This window comes from Crotalus tigris, unplaced genomic scaffold (genome assembly GCF_016545835.1).
Source record: "Crotalus tigris isolate CLP2741 ecotype Arizona unplaced genomic scaffold, ASM1654583v1 scf7180000024433.2000942, whole genome shotgun sequence".
Taxonomy (NCBI): domain Eukaryota; kingdom Metazoa; phylum Chordata; class Lepidosauria; order Squamata; family Viperidae; genus Crotalus; species Crotalus tigris.
In genome coordinates, this window is record NW_024100601.1 from 133,401 (window position 1) to 150,357 (window position 16,957).

The 16,957-nt window shown below is 52.1% G+C and overlaps 1 protein-coding gene across 10 annotated transcripts in view; it reads left to right on the plus strand.

Moving 5' to 3' along the window:
- The window catches only part of ZFHX3 (zinc finger homeobox 3), a 90,892-nt gene extending 77,509 nt beyond the window's left edge, over positions 1-13,383 (plus strand). For all 10 annotated transcript variants that reach the window (XM_039331076.1, XM_039331077.1, XM_039331079.1 and 7 more), the window contains 3 exons: positions 2,340-2,439; positions 2,828-8,278; positions 8,958-13,383. In XM_039331076.1, the coding sequence (XP_039187010.1) occupies positions 2,340-2,439; positions 2,828-8,278; positions 8,958-10,435 (7,029 nt within the window). In that variant the 3' untranslated portion in view covers positions 10,436-13,383. The remainder of the gene's footprint in view (positions 1-2,339; positions 2,440-2,827; positions 8,279-8,957) is intronic.
- Positions 13,384-16,957: the final 3,574 nt, after the last annotated feature.

Here is a 16,957-nt window from a genome sequence, read left to right on the forward strand (position 1 = left end):
GGTGGGGTGCCCTCTCCTTTCTCTCCCTTGCCTCTTCCCTGCTCCCATTGTTTGCAGCTCCCGTCAGCTGTCCTGTGACTTCCCAGCCCCATTCCCCACGGTCGGTGGCTCTCCTTCCCCATTTGGAAGAAGGTAATGAAAATAATCGGCCATCATTAATTTGGAGACATGTTGGCCAATTAGGTGGCCCAAATTAGAAGCGACCTTGATGGTGTGCCTAATAAAGCTTTTTCCCTTTCTGGCCGCTGGCCGGCTGGCCCTGCCTCGGGTCTTTGTGATGGAAATTGCCTTCTTTGGCTGGCTCCCCATAGGAAAAACCCTCCCCCCACCAGGCTGCAGAATTTATTTGGGGCCAATTATATTCCAAGAGGAGGTAGGAAACTGAGAGAGTCCCCTTTTAAAGGAGGTGGTGGGTGCTCCTGGGGGGGCCTGGTTAGTTGTGGGGGTGGGAATGGATGTCTCTCTCTCTCTCTCTGTGTGTGTGTGTGTGTGTGTGTGTGTGTGTGTGTGTGTGTGAGAGAGAGAGAGAGAGAGAGAGAGAGAGAGAGAGAGAGAGAGAAGGAGGATCCCAAGAATCTTGAGTAACCCTAAGTCAGATGAGCCAGATGGGGATCTGAGAGACCTGGAATGAAGATGCCCCTGGGAGGGGGGGCTTTTTTGCCTTTGCCCCCTGCAGAAAAGAGCCAATGGGGATGAGAAGCCCAGCACAGTGCAGTGGTTGGGCTGCCAGTTAATATTTCAGGAGAAATTAATTGATGGAAAGTGGGGGCAGACAAAGAATCTCGCTTATTGCCTTTTAGAATCCTAATCAGGAATTATGGTTAAAGGCACCGCAAGACAAGGGGAGGCCGCATGAATTAGTATTTTCTCTCTTTCTTACTTGGCTTACTTCAGTCTTTCAACTGCAAAGGCCTCTCTTTCCATCGTTATTTGTAGCCACCTGCATTTCCCTAATTAACGTGCATGAAAACAATTACAGATCCACTGTGCTGGGCATCTGTCTGGCAAAAGACCAGACTTGGCTGGAAAAAGGGCTTGGAAAAGAGTTTGAGAGCACTGCTGGTGGGACCCAGCAGCCCCAGAGTTTGGTCCCCTTCCTCAGGTCATCCTTGCCTCTGGGTTCCTGGGAAAGGCCTTCTCCTGGGCTGGGGCTTGGCGGGCCAAAGGCTGCAGAGACACTTGGGCCAGCCAGCTGTCCGGGCTGCTCCTTTCCTTGCACTCTCTCGAGGAGGCGGCCTGAGAAAAGGAAGGCACCCAGGACACCTGGCCTATTTCCTAGGTTTCCAAAACGAAGCCCCAGGTGGTTGTCATTTCCCCTGGCACTGCTGCTCCTTCAGAAGCACTTCTGCCACCCATAGCAGTCAGCACAGTGCTGGAGACATTCAGCAACAGTCTCTTCACCCCATCCCCATTTCCTACTTCTGGTTGTCACGGCAGTTTTGTCCATGCACCTCAAGAGGCCCGGAGCACCCTTGGTCCGTGGCTCCTTCCCTGCCTGCCTGCGAAAGAAGTTGCTGTATATTGGGGCAGTAAGGCCACCAGCAGAATCTTGGTTCTTGAAGATATGGGCCTCTTTTGGAGCTTTTGGCAGCCATTCTAGTGGATGACCTGGAGATTCAGCTTTCCAAGAGCATCACACATCAAGTGAACTTTCTTTTTTCCAGCCTAAGAGATCCTGGGGAGGAAGATCTTCTAATCCTGAGCTTGGAGCAGCTTCTCCCCAGCCACAGTATGGGCTTGTGGCTGTGAGGGAGGAGGCCCCTTGAGTGGGTGTGTGCGCATTCAGAGTGTGCTCCAGGAAATGGGTTAGAACATGGCAATTAACTTAACAAGGTCTTCATTGGGGACGGGGCCTGAGTGGTGGGGAGAAGGGAGAGGGCAAAAGGGGGTTGTCATGGTTCCTTTTGCTTCTGAGTCCAGCCTTCTTTAGCTGGATCCCACTTTGCTCCTTCGGTTGAGCTCCTTTGGGGTTGTCACCCCCAAAACAAGGGCTCAGCCATCTTTGTTCAGGACTATGGTACTTTTTCACATCTCGCTTTAGTTAAGGACTTTTTGCATTCTCAGCCACTCAACCTCACTTCCTCACAGGCTACCCAAGAATTGTGCAAAAACACAGTTACAAATTCAGTTTGAATCATGCAAAGTGGAGAAATAACAACAATGCTTTTCTTTGAGCGGGTGCCATTCGTTACGTCTGAATGTAAATGCTTGATCGACTTGAATTTTGTCTAAAAAACAGCTGAAGAACAAAACCCCGGGGCTTTGTTGGGGCTGAAAAGCCCCCTGCCTTGCAAAAGGCTTTAAGTGTTGTCTCCTGGTTTTCTTTTGGGATTTGACAGGTGACCACGCCAGAGATGCTGCTGCCCAGCAACGTGTTCCTCTCAGCAGCAGCAGCAGCAGCGGATCAAGATGGAAATGAGGAATCCCTCAAGCAACCTGGTCAGTCACCCTTTTTCCTGGGCCTGAAAGAAAACTCTTGTCAAAGTGTCCCTGAGAGGGAGCTGGCAGGGCCCTTGACATGATCTTGGCCCCTATGAACTGTGGAAACTCAGAGTGGCCTTGGGCAATGTGGTTGGCATCCACAGCTCTGGCTTGCTCCTTCCAGAATGGGTTTGAAGGAAAAGTCACAAAGGTGGCAGGTGGTTGGGATTGGGAAGGGAAGGGAAGCACACACACAGAGAGAGAGAGAGCCTTGATAAAATCAGGGTGAGGGAGTGAGAATTGGGTTCAAAGGGGAAGACTTTAGGCTAGGAGAAAGCGAGGACCCAAGTAGGGGAATCCCGTGCCATGCCACTGACAAGTCCTTGCTCTGTTTCCACTTCCACAGAGAGCTCAGAGGAAGGTGGCAAAAGCCTGCAGTTGCTACCAGAGGCCATGGAGTTTGGCAGCAGTGGAGTAAAGCCTGCAGAATCAGAGCAGCCTAGTGTCAAAGAAGAGGCTGGATTCTTTTGCTGGAAGAAGGGCTGTGGCCAGGGCTTCAAAAGTTCCTCTGCCCTCCAGACCCATTTCAGCGAGACGCATGCCAAGCGGCCACAGCTTCCTGTTTCTGATCGCCACGTCTACAAGTACCGCTGCAACCAGTGCAGCCTGGCCTTCAAAACTATTGAAAAGCTTCAGCTGCACTCCCAGTACCATGTCATCCGGGCAGCCACCATGTGCTGCCTTTGCCAACGGAGCTTCCGCACTTTTCAGGCCCTTAAGAAGCACCTGGAGACCAACCACCTGGATCTGAGTGAAGCTGACATCCACCAGCTGTACAGTGGACTTCTGGTCAATGGAGAACTGTTCGCCTTGGATGACCCTTCATTGCCTGAGGACCACACCATGGTGATGGAGGAGGATAAAGAGGAGGAGAGCAGTGACCAGGAAGACAAGCAGAGCCCTGCAGGAAGTGACTGCGGGTCCCTACAGGAAGATTCTGGCTCAGAACCCAAACGAGCTCTTCCCTTCCGGAAGGGCCCAAACTTCACTCTAGAAAAATTCCTGGACCCAGCCCGCCCATATAAGTGCACAGTTTGCAAAGAATCCTTCACACAGAAGAACATCCTTCTAGTCCACTACAATTCTGTTTCTCACCTGCACAAGCTGAAAAGGGCCCTCCAGGAGTCTTCCGCCAGCCAGTCTGAGGCGACCAGTAGCCCTGACCACAAGCCCTTCAAGTGCAGCATCTGCAGCGTGGCCTACAGCCAAAGCTCCACACTGGAAATCCACATGCGCTCTGTGCTACATCAGACCAAGGCACGAGCAGCTAAGCTGGAGGCGGTCAGCAGCAGTGGCCACAGCAGTGCTTCCCTGGGCTCCTCCATGCCCAGCCCCTTGGGTGTCAGTACCATGAGCCTCGCCTCCTCCTCCCCCGCCGCCCAGAGCAACATAAGCACAGGTAGCACTGGCTCTGCTCCTACCCTTCTCAACCAGGCCTCTTGTGATACCACAGGGCAGCCTCCTCTGAACCTCCCCATCAGTACTGGCCACCCATCCACAGCCCCCTTGAGCCCTTCAGAATCTAAAGAAGCCAATTGTAAGAAGCCAGGAGATGCACTTGCATGCCGCCAGCCACTGCCCCCACCATCACATTCTTTGGTGCAGGCCAAGCTGCAGCAAGAGCTCCAGCAGCAGCCACTGGCACTTCTGCAGTCTCAGCTTTTCAGCCCTGCGCTCTTGCCTCACTTCCCCATGGCCCCAGAGGCCCTCCTGCAGCAGCAGCAGCAGCAGCAGCAGCAGCAGCAGCAGCAGCAGCAGCAGCAGCTATTTTTCCCCTTCTATCTCCCCAGCGCTGAGTTGCAGCTGAACACCGAGATGAGCTTGCCAATGGCCAATGGCACCCTGATGCTGGCAGGGAGTGGGCCAGGCCTGCTGGAGGATCTGAAAGCCCAGCTTCCACAGCCAAGCCACCCACAGATGCAGCAGCAGCAGCTTCCGCTGACCCAGCCTCCTTGCGTGCTCCTCCCGCCAAGCCTGCTCCCAGACAAGAAGGCCAAGTCTGTGGGGAAGGAAAAGGAGGCCCAGCGGGAGCAGGAGATGGCAGAGAAGGGCGGCAGAAACCCTGTCTGCCAAGAGCCCCCGCCTGAGGCCAGCAAGGCCCAAAAAAAGGCTGACGTAGCAGGGGCCTTGGAATCAGCTGGAAGCAGCCCTGGGGAGGCACTCTGGCTCCCTCCTCGCATTGCTGCAGATGCTCGTGGGAATGCCACCAAAGCTTTGCTGGAGAACTTTGGGTTTGAATTGGTCATTCAGTATAACGAGAACCAGCAGAAATTGGCCGGGAGAGCTGAGCAGGCTGACATCCTGGAGAGGCTGGAATGCGAGTCCTGCTGCAAGTTCTTCTCCAATGTGCTCATCCTGAAGACCCACCAGGAACACGTCCACCAGCATTATCTCCCCTTCCAGCAGCTGGAAAGGTTTGCCCAACAGTACCGAGAGCACTATGACCAACTCTACCCATTGCGGCCACCGACACCTGAGCCGGCCCCACCGCCCCCTCCTGCCCCCCCTCCTGTGCCTGCTGCCCCTCCTCAGCCACCTTCCACACCCACCCTGCAGGTCTCAGCCCCACCCATGACCTCTCCCTCCATCACACCTGCCCAGCCTTCCTTGCCCCTCACGCAGCTCCCTATGCCCATGGAGCTACCTCTCTTTTCACCACTCATAATGCCAAGCATGCCTTTACAAGCCCTGCCGGCCCAGTTACCACCCCAGCTTGCCCCTGTTGACCCTTTACCAGCAGAACTGGCCCAGCTGTACCAGCATCAACTCAACCCCGGCCTTTTGCAACAGCAGCAGCAGCAGAACAAAAGACCACGGACACGAATCACCGATGACCAGCTCCGGGTCTTAAGGCAGTATTTTGACATCAACAATTCCCCAAGTGAGGAGCAGATCAAGGAGATGGCAGAGAAATCTGGCTTGCCACAGAAGGTGATCAAACATTGGTTTCGTAATACGCTTTTCAAAGAGCGCCAGCGCAACAAGGACTCGCCATACAACTTCAGCAACCCTCCAATCACCAGCCTGGAGGACTTGAAAATGGACTCCCGGCCATCTTCTCCAGAGCCTCAGAAACAGGAGTACTGGGGAAGCAAGAGATCCTCCCGAACTCGCTTCACAGACTACCAGCTTCGGGTGCTGCAGGACTTCTTTGATGCCAACGCTTATCCAAAGGATGATGAATTTGAACAGCTTTCCAACCTGCTGAGTCTCCCAACCCGGGTGATCGTGGTATGGTTTCAGAATGCTCGCCAGAAAGCCAGAAAGAATTATGAGAATCAGGGGGAAGGCAAAGATGGGGAGCGACGGGAGCTGACAAACGACCGGTACATCCGAACGAGCAACCTGAACTACCAGTGCAAGAAGTGCAGCTTGGTCTTCCAGCGCATCTTTGACCTGATCAAACACCAAAAAAAGCTCTGCTACAAGGATGAAGATGAAGACAGGCAGGAGGACAGTCAGAATGAAGACTCCATGGATGCTATGGAGCTCCTGACCCCCAGCAGCTCCTCCTGCAGCACCCCACTGCCTTCCCATGCTTATGGCACGCCCGCCTCTTCTGCCAGTGTGGCCTTTCTGTCACAGAGTACTGCTGAGGCAGATAGTGATTGCCCTGCTGCCTACCAGTCTAAAGCAAACGCCACTGATGAGAAACCAAAGCACCCTGAGCCTTCAAGTATGCAACACAGCCCAATTTCAGAGAAGCAACAGCAACCAAAGCAAGATGGGCAGCCGCCACCGCATCACCAAGGAGAGCCAAAGCTGAGCTCAGTGCACCCAAAGGTCTCCCCACCCCTCCAGCAGCAGCTGGCCCACCCTCTGCAGGGTGGCCTGCCCCAGCCAAGCCCTGCTCCCTCCCAACTGTCCCACCTGCCCCTCAAACCACTGACCACACCGAGTGCCCAGCAACTGGCCAGCTTACCCCCTCAGCTTGTTCCGTATCAGTGTGAGCAGTGCAAGCTGGCCTTCCCTTCGTTTGAGCACTGGCAAGAACATCAGCAGCTGCATTTTTTGAGCAATCAGGGCCAATTTCTCCACCCTCAATTCCTGGACAGGACGCTTGATCTGCCCTTTATGCTCTTTGACCCCAGTAACCCGCTGCTGGCTAGCCAGCTGCTTTCTGGGACCCTCCCCCAACTGCCCCTGAGCTCGGCCGCCTCACCCTCTGCCCCAACCGCCGCCATGGGCGCCCTGAAGAGGAAGGCGGAGGAAAAAGCCAGCATCAGCCCTGCTGGGAATGACAGCAGCAGCACTGGGGGAGAGGAGCCCCAGCGGGATAAGCGCCTCCGGACCACTATCACCCCTGAGCAGCTGGGAGTGCTGTACCAGAAATACCTCCTGGACTCCAACCCCACGCGGAAGATGCTCGACCATATTGCGCATGAGGTGGGCTTGAAGAAGCGTGTGGTGCAGGTGTGGTTTCAGAACACCCGGGCCCGGGAGAGGAAAGGGCAGTTCCGAGCAGTGGGGCCTGCTCAAGCCCACCGGCGATGTCCTTTCTGCCGGGCCCTCTTCAAAGCCAAGACCGCCCTGGAAGCACATATCCGATCTCGGCACTGGCATGAAGCCAAGCGGGCAGGATACAACCTGACCTTGTCAGCTATGCTTCTGGATTGCGAAGGAGGAGGGGGGTTCATGGGGAAGGGAGACCTCTTTGACGGGGCCAGTTTTGCACAGCTGCCTGCCCCTGGCAGTAGCAGTGACAGCCAGGGAATCCCCCTCTCCCCAGGCAGGAAATCTCTAGAGCTGTCTCCTCAGACCCTGCTGAGCCCATCCTCCATCAAAGTGGAAGGCATGGAAGACTCTGAGAGCCCCTCAATGTCCTCTGTCCACCTGAGTTTTGACCAAGCCAAGCTGGACAATGATGACTGCTCTTCCGTCAACACAGCTATCACAGACACAACCACAGGTGATGAGGCCAATGCAGACAATGACAGTGCCACAGGGGTTTCCACAGAAGCCAGAGGGAGCTCGGGGCCAGGTGAGTGTCTGACCAAAGCTGCCATGTTAGCCCTGTCAGAGTATGAAGACAGACTCTCCTCAGGCCTGGTGAGTCCGGCTCCCAGCTTCCACAGCAGGGAGTACGACAATGAAGGCACTGTGGATTACAGCGAGACATCAAGCCTGGCGGACCCTTGCTCTCCCAGCCCAGGCACGAGTGGCTCAGCAGGCAAATCCGGGGATGGGGGAGATCGGCCAGGACAGAAGCGTTTCCGGACACAGATGACCAACCTCCAGCTTAAAGTCCTGAAAACCTGCTTTAGTGATTACAGGACACCCACCATGCTGGAGTGTGAGGTTCTGGGCAATGATATTGGGCTCCCCAAGAGAGTTGTTCAGGTCTGGTTCCAGAATGCCCGAGCCAAAGAGAAGAAATCCAAGCTCAACATGGCCAAACATTTTGGCATTAATCAAACTGGCTATGAGGGGCCAAAAGCAGAGTGCACTTTGTGTGGCATCAAGTACAGTGCCCGCCTGTCTGTTCGTGACCATATCTTCTCTCAGCAGCACATCTCCAAAGTGAAAGAGACAGTTGGGAGCCAGCTGGACAAAGAGAAGGAGTATTTTGACCCAGCCACCGTCCGCCAGCTTATGGCACAGCAAGAGCTGGACCGAATCAAGAAGGCCAATGAAGTGCTTGGCTTGGCCGTTCAGCAGCAAGGCATGTTTGACAGTCCCCCTCTGCAGGCTTTGAACATTCCTGCCAACTACCCAGCAGCCCTTCAAAGCATCCCTCCTGTCCTGTTGCCAGGTTTGAACAGCCCATCCCTGCCTGGCTTCACTCCTTCCAATACAGGTGAGTTGCATCCAAAATGGGAGGAGGGGAGAACGTGGATGAAGCTTGCCCCTGAGGGAGCTATGAGATGGATTACCTGAGGCAGGAGTCTTTGCTAGAGGCACTTCCTTTTCAGATTGGGGGGGTGTCTCATTCACTTGAGAGCTATGGACCTCTTGCAGCCTAAGAGGGGAGGAGAGGAGGAGAGCTTGATGACAGAGGAGAAGGATCAGCTCTCTGCCTCTGGAATGAGGTGGGATGGGGAGGTAGGCCCGCTATCAACTCTTTAGGCCAGGATGACCTCTGCTGGTATGGGAGGCTAAGTTGCCAGTCCCTCAGCCACTTCATACATCAAGGGCTACCTGATCTCACTTGCCTCTGCAGTTGTTTTGGGAGGAGGAAAGATTTTTTGTACACTCGTGCTTTCTTCAGTGTCTTCTGTCTCCCTAGTGTCCCTTCCCCCGTCTACTGGCAGTGACTTCCAGCAGTGTTTGGTATTCTGGTGTAAAAATAAAGGTTTCCCCTGCCCAGTCGTGTCCGACTCTGGGGGATGCTGCAAACTTTATTTCATAGCTGAGGGAGCCAGCATTGTCCAAAGACATTTCTGTGGTCAGGTGGCCAGCATTACTGTATGCCGAGGAGCACGGAATGCTGTTACCTTTTCTCTCCCTCCCTGACCTGTCTCTCTTCTTTCTTACAGCTTTAACGTCTCCTAAACCCGGCCGGATGGGTCTGCCGGGCACAAGTGTTCCCTCGCCTGGCCTTCCCACCTCAGGATCCCCAAATAAGACAGTCTCCCTCAGCTCCCCCCCGCCAGCACAAACATCCGTGGGCTCTGCAACCCCCCTCCCACTGCGGAAGGACAAGGAGAACGAGAAGGGGAAAGAGCGCATCCCCAAGGCCAGGGGGGAGGCCCTGCCGGGGCCCAAGAAGGACAAAGGGGAGGTGCCCAACCCCAGCTTGGCCCTCCCTACCATGGGGCCTGCCCTGGAGTATTCGGTGGAGCCCACCCAGCTGCAGGCCCTGCAGGCAGCTCTCAACATGGACCCCATGGCCTTGCTGACAAGTCCCTTCCTCCCATATTTTGTGCCCGGCTTCTCTCCGTACTACGCCCCTCAACTCCCAGGGATCCTGCAGGGTGGATACCTCCAGCCCATGTACAGCATGGAAGGGGTCTTCCCCTATGGCCCGGCCCTGTCGCAGGCCTTGCTTGGCTTGTCCCCGGGCGCCCTGTTGCAGCACTACCAGCAATATCAGCAGAGCCTCCAGGAGGCACTGCAACGGCAAGCGCAGCTGCCCCTGCCCAAAGGCAGCCAGCCCCCCATCCATGCGGAGGGCACCTCCCCTGAAAAAGGTCCTGCCAAAGAACCCCCCAAGCCAGATGAGCAGAAGAACACGCCCCGCGAGGACTCTCCCCAAGGAGAGCCCATCACCGGAAGCAGTAACACCCCAGACTCCCTCTGTGATCCCTTCATTGTCCCCCCGGTGCAGTACAGACTGGTGTGCCGGAAATGCCAGGCTGGATTTGGGAGCCAGGAGGCGGCCGACGACCACCTGAAGTCCCTCTGCTGCTTCGGCCAGTCCGTGGGGGTCCTGCCCGAGATGGCACTTCAGGTGCTTGCTGGCGGGGGTGGCTCCTACCAGTGTGTGGCGTGCGACAGCACGGTGCGTGGGGAAGAGGCCCTCCAGCAGCATCTTGAGTCTGCCCCCCACAGACATCGGACAGTCCCCCGAGCAGCAGCCAGAAACGCCAAAGAGCACCCCAGTCAATTACCTCACTCTGCCTGCCTCCCTGACCCAAGCACCGCATCTACCTCGCAGCCCCCCACTCGCCCCAAGGATGGCCCCCCATCCGCCGGTCCCCCCCACACCTCCAAAAAGCCCTGGCCTCCTCCGGCGGCCTCCCCTCCAGGGAAGCCCCCGCCTCTCTCCTCATCTTCAACAGTTACCTCAAGCTCGTGCAGCACCTCAGGGGTTCAGCCCTCTCTGATGCCAAGGAAATTCTCTTCGGAGGAATCTGACTCGGGCCGCGGCCGGGAGGCTAGGAGGCTGGTAGAGCCCAACCCGCCCCCGGGATGGCGGCTTCCCCAGCGCGGACCCCTTTCGATTGTAAGCTTTGAAGATGAACCCTTGCAAAATGAATCTAGAAATAACAAACCAGTTTCAGAAATAGACTAACTGCAATTCCAAAGCTTCTAACCAAAAAAAGAAAAACAGAGAGAGAGACGCTTGGGTGGTTTTCCCAGAGGTTGATGCTGGCAGCTCCACTTGCCTCTGGGCAGCCGAAGGGTTTGCTGTGGCTCTCTCAAAGGTGGCTGTCCCTCCCCCAGGAATCGCCCCCCCCCCCATCCGCACAACGCCCTTAAGAGTGCAGTGGAGGCCAGCATAACTGGGAAAGCAGACCACCCGGGACCATTTTAAATTTCTTGCTATCTTAGCATTCAGATACCAATGGCTTGCTTGCTAAAAGGAAAAAAGAAATGTAACGTCTTTTTATTCTCAGGTCAATTGCTCACACTTTGTTCGGTTTTCAGAATCATTGTTTTATATAAATATATATATATAATTTCTTTTTTTGGTTTTGATTTTTTCCAAGAAAAGGATTTTTTGTTGTTAATTTAAAAATGGGCAGAAAGTATTCAAGAGATAAACAATGTGAACTAAGTTAGCTTTATGGGGATTTTAGGGGTATTTTTTCTGCTGAAGCCAATTTCAAGGGGGACCATTCAGCACTCCCTTTTTCAGAAAAGAAAACACACAGAGTGTTAAGGACTTGGAGTTTTAAACAACTGACTTTCTGTATTTATGATAGATATGACCATTTTTGGTGTTGAGTAGATTGTTGCATTGGAAATGAACTGAAGCAGTATGGTAGAAATCCCCCTTTTGTGTACATTTAGCTTTTGTATATGGTCCGGCTGGCAGCTTCTCATTCAATGTTGTCTTGTCCATTCCTATCCTGGCCAGATGGAGTCCAGTCTTAATCGCTGCAACTTCTCTGTCTGTCCCGTTATCAGCTTCCACTTATCAGTCGCTGCCTTCGTTTCTCAGAGGGTGGCTGCAAAGTTATTTTATAAAATTAAAGGAAAAAACTCAAAGGGTTCAGAGGGGTCAATGGGATCCCTTTCAAAATATTTTTGTTGGGAGCTCAAAACTTTCTAAGATGTATACCTGTCAGTTGTGCACTTAACTACCCTCTTCTTTCAGCTTCCCTCCCTCCATGTGTAAAAGCTCCATTTTGGAAATGTCAGCTTTTGTTTCTCTCCCCTTTTTGGGGGGCGCCCATGTTCCTTTTGAAGGACTTTCTGAAGTAGGGTGGGCTGTTTTTCCCTTTGTTTATTTTCTTTCCCCCAGAAGAAGTTCATCCTTTAAATAAAATCCAAAGACAAACCCTTTCAGCCACTGGTGCTGAACAAGCAAAAAAGGCATCTTTTGAGGATTTCTTTCTGTTTTAGCCACAAGACCCCATTTGACAAATAAACACACAAATGAAGGAGCCTCTGCACTTCTGCCAGCATCTGGCCCTGAATGTGGACAGATAAGTGGGGTGTTTTACAGTATGCTGTGCTCAGAAGTGAGAAGAGAGCCTGGAGCTGCCACCCCACCAGAGAAGAATGTTCTTTGATCATTGTCCTGGAAAGGAGAATTGGTACTGCTGCCAGGCTGTTTGCTACCAAGTGTTTGTTTTTCGAGCCCAGTGTCTGCGTGCCACCACCACCACCACCACCACCCCATGCTCTGCCAATAAGGCCTGCCCAGTTTCATCTTCTGGCTCCAATCTCTCCCCACCCCACCCCATGGAAGCGGGCTCTGGGAGAGGCAACCTCCTCACTGCCACCACTCTTAGCTGCTTGTTGCTCGATGGAGGATCCATCCTTCCCTGGTTGCACACCTGCGGAAAACCCTGTCCTGAGTTGACTCTGCTGCAATGGCAGACTGGGGTGCCCCGTATGGTCCACTTTTTAAATCTAAAGTTGTGCGGGAAGGGTTCCTACGTTTTGAGTTTGTGTGTTACTGTTGAATGTTACTTCGTATCCTGAGGCTTTCCATTTTATTTTTGGTTCTTTACATGGTATATATCTTGCTAGTTTAACACTAGTGTTTCCTGGCCAGTTTTGTGGACTGCCTGCTTTGATATCTTAGGTCTCTTTTCTTTGTTCTGCCCTGGTTCCCTCCCTCTGTCACAGCTCTCCTCCATCTGCGTGGGGTGTCCCCAGGTCCTTCCCAGTCTTCTGGGTGCAGAAGAGAGGCCTCCATCCTGGCAGAAGTGGTATCCCCAGCAGGGCAGTGGCAAGCATTGAGCAGCTCCTGCCCTGAGCCAAGCTAAGATCTACCATGATTGCACTGCACCCTCTGGGGCACTGGAGGGGGTTCATAGACCCTCAGGAGGAGCAGGCAGCTACGGCATTCTGGCCTCCAAAGAGGGCTGTGCCAGCACTCAAGGCTGAGCATCTTTCCGCCTCTGAGCCCTTCTTGTATAGCAGTTTCTGTTTGATGGGAGAATCCAAACCAGGGAGACACCAAAAATAGTCTTGCCCAGGAATGCTGACAATGCAGGTGGATATGGCTGGGTCCAAAGTGGTGCCCAGCTGGCCAGCAGAAATGGCTTTCCTGGGCCTGCCCCTTAGTCCAGGTGGCCTTGGGGACACAATGAAATGGAACTCTTGCTGGTTGATTGGTTGTCTAGATGGATGGATGGCTCTGAAAATCCTGCCCACTGTGAAACACATAACTTTTGATTATTTTTTCATTACTTTGATTCGGGGAGGGGGACAAGTCTGGATAAAACAGAAAGTATAAATGAGGTGAAGTCTCTAAGCAGCCTTTGCAATGTACAAAAAACTAGAGCAAGTGAAACCAAAAATGACGTTCTTGGTGTTTTTCTATAATGTTGTCTTGTTAGCTTTTTTGTTACTGTAATAATGCTGATCTCAAATTGTACCAAAATACATAGAGATGGACAAAAGTAGAACCACACAGAACTCTAAAAACAAACAAATTTTGTCACAAAACACTTTGTTGTCATAGTTAAGTTGATTGTAGATGGTAATTGAATATACTCCTTTGAAAATATTTCATCAAGTATGTTTCCTGCTCATTGTGGTACATTAAAAAAATGAGCCAAAGTTCTTGTCTCTGCTGTGCCAGAGTGTGAATGCAGAGGTCTCTCTGCCCAAGGGAAGATTATTCCCCCAGGCTGAACAAGACAGGACAATGGGACAGGGCCCTGAAGGCCAACCACTTGGCAAAGGCATGAGGATGGTGGGCTTTGGGGTGGTGGGCTCTGCAGGCTGTCAAAAAGCAGGCATTGCTTCTCTGTGGTCCCAGGTCAGTTATCTGCCAGGGTTCTCAGATGCTGGTTTTAGAGGAGGAATGGGAGAGAGCACAGCCAGAAACAGCTGCCTATGTGAAGAATGGCGCTTTCCAAAAGGGAGCAAATCTGAGACCAGCATTGAGCCCAAACGCCACTGGACTTCCTTCCTGTAAACCAGACCAGGAGACAAAGGGAAGTGAAAAGGGGGAAGATAGGATGGAGGGTAATAGAGAGCCCTTTCCAATTTCCTGTGGATGCTGCACTCCAACTTCAGTGACAGAAAGTCACTTTGTGAGCTTGGGACGACTCCTCACAGAATAATGACTGGGATCCTGTGTCAAGGAAGCAGGGCTGGTGGGGGAGGGGAACTTGAGGAGGAGTGGCAGGTGTTTAGGAGTTCAGGAGTGTTCCCCAAAGAAACCTTTCCACCTGGCTGCTGGGCCCATTTCAAATTATCCCATTGTAGTCATAGTTTCTCACTGCCTACTACTTGTGTGCATGGGGGGGGGGCATTGTGGGGTGGAATAGAAAAAAATAAAAACAGAAAAATATATTTTTCTTCAAACTGAGGAAAGGGGGGCATTGTGAAAGAGACCCATTTTTGGCTAACTAAATATAAACAAATATTGTAGAAAGCTTCTCAAGTGATGTTTAATACAGAAGCTCTGGAATGGAAAAGACTCGACAGGTGTGGAATCCAGCAGCAAACAGAGATCTGCCTCCTGGGCTCACTGTCATTGTTCTATCTCTCTTGAGATAGAAATGGAGGGATCCCGTGAAAGAGGAGCCATTTATCTGCCATAATTTGTTCCATGCATAAGGACAGGCGGGAGCCTTTTTGGGGGACTCTGTTCCATCCAACAGAACAGCAAAAGCAGTGTTTTGGTATCGGGTGGATTTGTGTTGCCTCTGAAACAAAGCGATTGTTTGTGCCTGTCTTTCTACTATATGCATATTCCTCTTTAAGCAGCACTAGCAAAAGATGCAGAAATCCATGCAAAAAGTGAAAAGGCTCCACACCTGTCAAGAAACATATTGTGCTGACCTATCCAAGGTATGAGTTCCTCTGAAAATGATAGTGTTTCCTCACATCTAATTTAAAAGAAAGGAGCATGGTTGGATAAGAATAGATTTGTGTGTTTGTGTGTGAGGTTTATATATTTAGCAATCATGAGAAGTAACAGCTCATTTGCCTTCTTGACTTTTCACTTTGCCTCCCCCTCCCTAGCATCATAGGGGAACAAGAGAATGGGTGGTGCCATTGAGAAATGCCATAGATTACACTCGAGTCACATGCTAGGATGCAAATCCATAACTGTATTTGCGTGAATATATGTGTATGCTGTAATTGGCTATACACACAGCTGGTTTTGGCTCTCGGCAAATAAGCCAGAAAGTTGGCAGTAGGGTGGCCCTTCTGCATAGCCCCTTTCTCTTTCCATTCAGGGCTCCATTCAGGGCTGCCTTCGAGTAATGGGTTGGGCAGGAATCCTCCCGGTGCAGATGCAGAAGCAGCATTTTTTTCCAGGGTGGGTGTGGATTCACTATTATGGTGCAGATCGCACACAAACTAAAAGATGGAACTGCTACTTCTAAATTGGAATGAATTCAGCTAAGCAACATCCAATTAAGTAGAACTCTTGTATGAACAAACAAACTGGCATGAAAATTTGCAAAGCTGGAAGGTTAAGTGACCTCTGCCAGAAGTATGCTTTGGATTCAGATGGTAGTGATGATTTTGCTCTGCTAAGCAAGGTGAAAGGACTCCAAAAGGATTTTGGGCTTGAAAAGAAGCTGCCCTGGGAGCCAAGCGAAGGCCGTGCTGAGCAGAGGAGCCTCTGGCCATTGCAGGGAACCTTTGGAAGCTGAGCTGAACTGAGCCTGCTAACATCCCAGCAAAAGGAAAGGGAAGTTGGCCACCTGATTTCAAGAAACTGAAGTTATGAGGCTGTTTTTCAGATGAAGCAGAATCAAAAATCAAGAATTATAACCTGAAGAAAGAAAAGACCTTTGGAAAAAGCAATTTTGCTGGACCAAAACTGAGGTAAATGTATAAGAATTAGTACAGAATCCAAAGTTTCTGAGGGGTAGACGAGTGTTGAGATCAGCTATTTCTTGGATGATGGAATGCTTCTGGATTTTCCTTTACCCTACCAAGACACAGGAATGGTAAATTTGGGTCAGTTGGGCTGACATGATGCAAAATCCATTTTTCTTTGTTGAACCTTCTATATACCTTGAACCTTTTTCTGGTTTCTAGGATAAGTGGGCCCTGAAGTTTGGATCTCGTTTGCAGAGGTGCAAAGTGTCCTTAATGTTCCTCAATATGCTGCCCCAAGTGGACCCTAATCTTGCCCATTGTGGCCCTCAAGACAACAGAAACCGTGTCTCTTGTTTTAAGCAAAGGAGAAAGCACATCTTCATCCTTAATGAAACCAGTGGCAGAGTCCCCTGCTAGTCTATTCCTTAACCTTAACCATCCTTAACCAACACCAACCATGGTCAAGACTTGGACTGTGTGGCCCCTATTCTCTTTGCTTAGTTTATGGTTCAGTGCATGATGTGAGCCCAAATAATGAGTTAATTCAACAAAGAATTAATTCCTGTGAGAACATGGCTATTCATTTGGCCCTCCACCCTCCTGTTCTTGGTAGAATTGTGTTTCTGATTATCTTTCAAAAGAGAACATTGAAGCTAACATGCCAGGATAATGACAGCTTCACGTGACTGCAGAGCTAAGGGGGTTTATACAATTTTTTAAAGATGGCTTCGGTTTCTGTCCCACGCAGTTCTGTCACTGGCCTCCCAGACTGGCATAGAAGAGGCGTTAATGCTTCAGGCAGAACATTTCACTCCTATTCAGGGAAGGTACGTTCCTCGGGGCCCCATTGCAGCCTTGTCCCTTTCTAGCCCAGCATAAGAAGTATTCGTGCATTGATTTCCACAGGGAGATCAAGCATCGGCTTTTGTTTGGAGTGGAAGGAGATGGGCTTTCAGAGCAAAGAAATGGAAGAGGCTTTGTCTGGCCATGGATACTCTAAAATCCATGATGCTGCTCATGGGGAAATGGAATAAAAAGCCTTTTCCACTCGCTGGGGCGGAGCTACCTCGCTCCCCGAAGGCCCGGCCGCTCGGCGCGGAGGGTAAACCGGCGGATCCAAGCGGGCAGGATCCGCCAGGGGCGCTTCCGGGAAGAGCAGCACAGCGTGCTCCACGTGGCGGCGGGCCCCGCCTCGACGCGTCCTCCGCTGCCGGGCAACGGCGGGCTCCCTTTTCCGATTGGCTGGTGCTGGCGGCGTCGCGGCCGGGCGCCTCTGCTCTGCCCCGGTCGTTGAGCGCGCATCTCCCCGGGCGGCTCGGATTGGTTGGCTGCGGCGGGGGGTGGG